Source organism: Orycteropus afer, unplaced genomic scaffold (assembly GCF_000298275.1).
Source record: "Orycteropus afer afer isolate SDZICR_OR568_19922 unplaced genomic scaffold, OryAfe1.0 scaffold00104, whole genome shotgun sequence".
NCBI classification, from domain to species: domain Eukaryota; kingdom Metazoa; phylum Chordata; class Mammalia; order Tubulidentata; family Orycteropodidae; genus Orycteropus; species Orycteropus afer.
In genome coordinates, this window is record NW_006921691.1 from 1153439 (window position 1) to 1158090 (window position 4652).

Consider the following 4652-nt stretch of genomic DNA (forward strand, 5'->3'; position numbering starts at 1 on the left):
CTCCAGCTTCAGCTTGGCTGCTCCTCCTCCCTCGCCTCAGGGCTGACCACATTTGGGGGCGCGGGGTCCTTGTTCTCTGCACTTTTGCCAAGCTGTGCGCAGAGCCTCATTCTCCGGAGCCTAGAGCCCCGGCGGGCATTGACGTCAAGCGGCGGCGGAGCGCTGCCTACAGACAGTTGACCTGGACCCTCCTCCATACTCTTTTCCCAGCTCGCCCCCTCCCTTCTCCCTGCACCAGGACTAACGTTTGCTATAAAAGGCGGGAGCGCGGGTTGCTTTGCCCCAACAGCGTCGAGTTTCAGAACCATGGAGAGCTCCCGCCTGAGGCTGCTGCCCCTCCTGGGCGCCACCCTGTTGCTGCTACCTCTGCTGGGCGCCCGTGCCCAGGAGGACGCCGAGCTTCAGCCCCGAGCCCTGGACATCTACTCTGCCGTGGAGGATGTCTCCCATGAGAAGGAGCTGGTCGGTATCCCCTTCACCCTGGAGCCCCTTGGGCTGCTTCTCGGTCCTTTCCTTTGCACGCCCTCCTATACCCCAGCCCCAACTCCCAATCCCAGAGACAGAGCGCAGGGAGCTGAGCGCAAAGCCCAGGCACCCGCTGCTATCCGAATATCGTCTTGAGCTCCTGGGCTCCAGGCAGTCTGTAAAGCGAATCCCCTATTCTGTCCTTCGGATCAACAAGAGCCCCAGCTCAGCGGCTCCGGAACTTGCGGTCAGTACCTGGGACAGCTCTCTCCTGCTAACTTGACACCCAGAGCTGTCGCGGAGACCTACCCGCAGAATGCGTGTGGGTCCAGAGTCCCTTATACTAGGGCGGGAAGTGAGTACCTGGGCTGGGCTCTCAGCTAAGGCGACAACTTTGAGCTCCGGGGCTGTGTGTTGCAGATCGAAGCGCTGCAGGAAGTCCTGAAGAAGCTCAAGAGTAAACGCATTCCCATCTATGAGAAGAAGTACGGTCAAGTCCCCATGGTAAGGCTTTGGGGTTACTCCCTTCCCATGTTTTCCCAAAGGAAAATACGCACCTCGAATCTTCCACACGACTTTCTCCCTGGAATGTGGCTAAATAACTCAGATAACGGCTTTGTAGAATTCTGTGCCCCCCCCCCCTTTTTTTTTTCACCGACAGCACTCCTCCCTTGGTCTCAAAGGACAAAGGGTAGACCTGACATTTAACAGGACTGAACAACTATGCCAGGAACCAGCTCTTGGGTCTGTGTGAGAAAGAGCGTTTCCGGAGAATAGGCTTTTGGCTTCACCTCACAAAGAAGTCTCTGAGTTGAAAGAGCCCTTAAATCTACTCAATTCTTACTCTCAATTTCTCCCTGCTGTCTGGAGCTCTGGTGGCATAGTGCCTAAGGCATTTGACTGCTAACCAGAAGGCTGGTGGTTCAAACCCACCAACCTTGGAAAGAAGGTTAGGCAATCCACTTCCTTAGTGATACTGCTTCAGAAACCCAAGGAGGGGTCTGTCTCCATGAGGTGGATCCGACTCAATGGCGGTGAGTTCTGTAGCACTGTTAGTTTTGATTCAAGTTCTAGGGTCAAATTAATGATTCAGGGCTAGTCATCTCCCTTGTATAGCACCCGGTAAAAGACATAATTCCCGCGAATACACGGCCACATATATGCACATACACACTTTAATCTTCCTTCTTCCAATGAGAAAGAGGAAAGCTGGGATCAGGGGTTGTAAGAAAGTGTAGATCTATTGCTTATTCCTTAGACAAAGGATCTGGTTGATTTTTTTCTTTGGGTGAGCAAGAAAAGGAGACAGGAAACGTGACCCCCCCCCCAAAAAAAGGTGTAAGAAAGGAGGAGGAGCCCAATACTTAAAGAAAAATTTTTATTTTTATTCTTTTATGTCATCTAGCCGAAATGATAAGGGCGAGGCTCCTTGCGTGGTGGTGATGGGGTCTATCCATCCCTCCCAAGAGGCAAAAACTATGCTAGGGGGATACTGCCCCTTTGGAGTCTGGCTTTGGTCAGGTCTGATGACCACACGTATGTTGTTTGCAGTGTGACGCGGGTGAGCAGTGCGCGGTGCGCAAAGGAGCAAGGATCGGGAAGCTGTGCGACTGTCCCCGAGGGACCTCCTGCAATTCGTTCCTCCTGAAGTGCTTATGAACGGTGCCCAACTTCCTCCATTCATCCCACTCCCTTTATTTTCCCCAGAGGACCACACCTTCATCTCTGGAGTTTGGCTTTGGCAACAAAGTTTGCACTTCCTTCTGAGGGTGAAGGGCTCTTTTCCTTCTGTTTCCAAATAAAAGAACACATTAGATGTTACTGTGTGAAGGGTAATGCCTTGTACGGTGTTGATATGTGTGCAAAGTATTCTTCTCTCATTTTATTTCTCTACAAAGCTCTTGTGTATCTTTGTGTAAATTAGAAGGAGAAGTTCACTTTGAAATTTGTATTTTTGTATGTGGCATGAGAGGATGAAAATTAGATCTAGTTAATCTTGGTAGATGACATCACCACCTTGAAAATCAATCACCCCAAGAAACACAAATTGAAGCATGTACAAATTATACATAATAAAATGTTTTTAATAATTGCTCATCATGCAGTGTTGTTTCTACATAGGTAATTTAAGTAGGAATGATGGGATTAATCATGCTGTTGTTTTCCAAGAGAAATATTTTTAAAACAGTAGTCTCTTGGGAGTACTTAGACCCCAAAGGAGTTTTTGTCAGTAATTAGGAGTTTCTCAAACAGGCTTTGGTACACTCTGTTTTTCTTTGATTACAGTGCAGAGGGTTGTAAGTGTGTATGGTGAGATGAGAATGGTTGCTGTTAAGCTGATAAGAATTTTGAGAATTAAGACCCTTAATTTTAACAGTGAGACCAATGAAACATAAATTATCTCAGATTTTAGCCCAATAAAAAGTAATTAGAAAAATCAGAATTTTTGTTTTGACAATTCAATGTATCAATATACACCTACTCCTCACTTTCCAACTATCTCGTTATCCCACATTTTACATTTAGGACAAGTTTGAAAAAATTCTCAGATCCCACTCAGGGCCGGCTTGGCCAGGGGATCCCTGCACAGGCTACACTGAATGATCTTCCAGGGGCCCCAGCAATGCCTGTACTACGTGAGGAAAGGCTTCTGACCAGCCTCAGAATACTTTCTCTCATTTGTCTGAGACATCTCAGTCTGGTCAAGGAGGGTGTAGGTTGAGGTGGCGTGCAGAGGGTGGCTGGGTGAGGGCCTGAAAGTGCTGGAGAGGCCAGTGGGCAGGGAGGCAGGAAGTGGGGCAGAGGGAGGCTGGCTGCAAGGAGCTGGAGGTGGGGTAGGGAGGATGGAGGATGAGCAGGTCCCTGCCCAGGGCAGATGCCTGGAGGCAGTGGGCAGTGGGCAACACCCAACCACCATCCTCCCTAACTCTGTGTGGAGTCTGTCGTGGTGGAGAAGGCATGACTGAAAGGGGGGCCCACCATGCCCTGTGTGTGGGGAGCAAGGGATGGGGCATGAGCACCTAAGATGGTTACATCTCAGACTCTAACATAACGCCGATTTCACAAGGACCTGGTCTTTGGAAGCTAACCTGTCATAAGTGAGAAGTGTGTGTATATCGATGAAGAATGGACCCTTTGGGACTGTAGTTGTTGCAAAGAAGGGAAATAGGTATATCAGGTGATCCTAAGTCTGTGAGGTCCCATCTTTTCCACTAGTAAATATATAATATTGGAAATAGGTTTTATTCAAAGGAAAAAGTCATTTCAGGAACTAGTTTTGAAGTGAGCAAATAAAAACGGGTAGGAGCAGATTCAACTCGAGAAATGTAAATCTTAAATGTAAAGTTTTACAGCTTTTAAATGTTTCTGGATGCTTGCTTTAATTGAAATTGCTTATGGGGGGTGGGTGTCAATATGCATTTTTTGGGTTACATTTCCATTTGAATTCCCCACTAACAAGCTGATTTGTGATTAAAATGTGGTGTTTTTTTTTTTTTTAATCTTAAAAAAAAATACAAAGAATTATTTAATAGCTTCACTGTCTGATACTTTTCCAGAAAGCATTTCAATTAAAATCTTATCCTCCTTATTGAGCCCCTCAACTGTTCACATCTGTGTCAATCCTAGGCAGACTGGAAGATTTCTTTAAATATTAATTGATGCCCCAAGAGGACCCTCAGTGACGAACATTTAGAACTACTTCCTATTTCAACCTGGAATGTTTCCCTGAAAGCAAGAAATGCTGCAGGGAATTTGTGGTTAAAAGAAGGTAATAGCAGCTCTGCTCTAATCCCCTTTACCTTGTCTCTCTCATCCATACCCCTTACTATATCAACTTTCTTTCTTGTCTAATATAAAGGATCTAGACAAGTGGTATAAGGGATAGGTGATGGGGAATCTTTGGGCTGTGTATGAGAAGCCTTTCTAAAGATTTTGTCTGGGGGCCCAGATTTTAAATTCATGGTGCTAATGACATTTTGGGAGCTTTGGTAGCATAGTGCCTAAGGTACTTGACTGCTAACCAGAAGGCTGGCGGTTCAAACCCACCAGCCACTCCTCGGAAGGAAGATGGGGCAATCTACTTCCGTAGTGATACTGCCTCGGAAACCCAAGGAGGGGTCACTATGAGTCAGATGTGACTCGACGGTACATAACAACAACAACAACAACAACGACATTTTACATTA

At 46.9% G+C, this 4652-nt stretch overlaps 1 protein-coding gene across 1 annotated transcript; it reads left to right on the forward strand.

Moving 5' to 3' along the window:
• The first annotated feature begins 306 nt into the window (after positions 1–306).
• On the forward strand, positions 307–2124 carry CARTPT (CART prepropeptide). The gene is made up of 3 exons (XM_007943326.2): positions 307–462; positions 886–969; positions 2017–2124. The coding sequence occupies exons 1-3, from the start codon at positions 307–309 to the stop codon at positions 2122–2124; spliced, it is 348 nt and encodes a 115-aa protein (XP_007941517.1).
• Positions 2125–4652: the final 2528 nt, after the last annotated feature.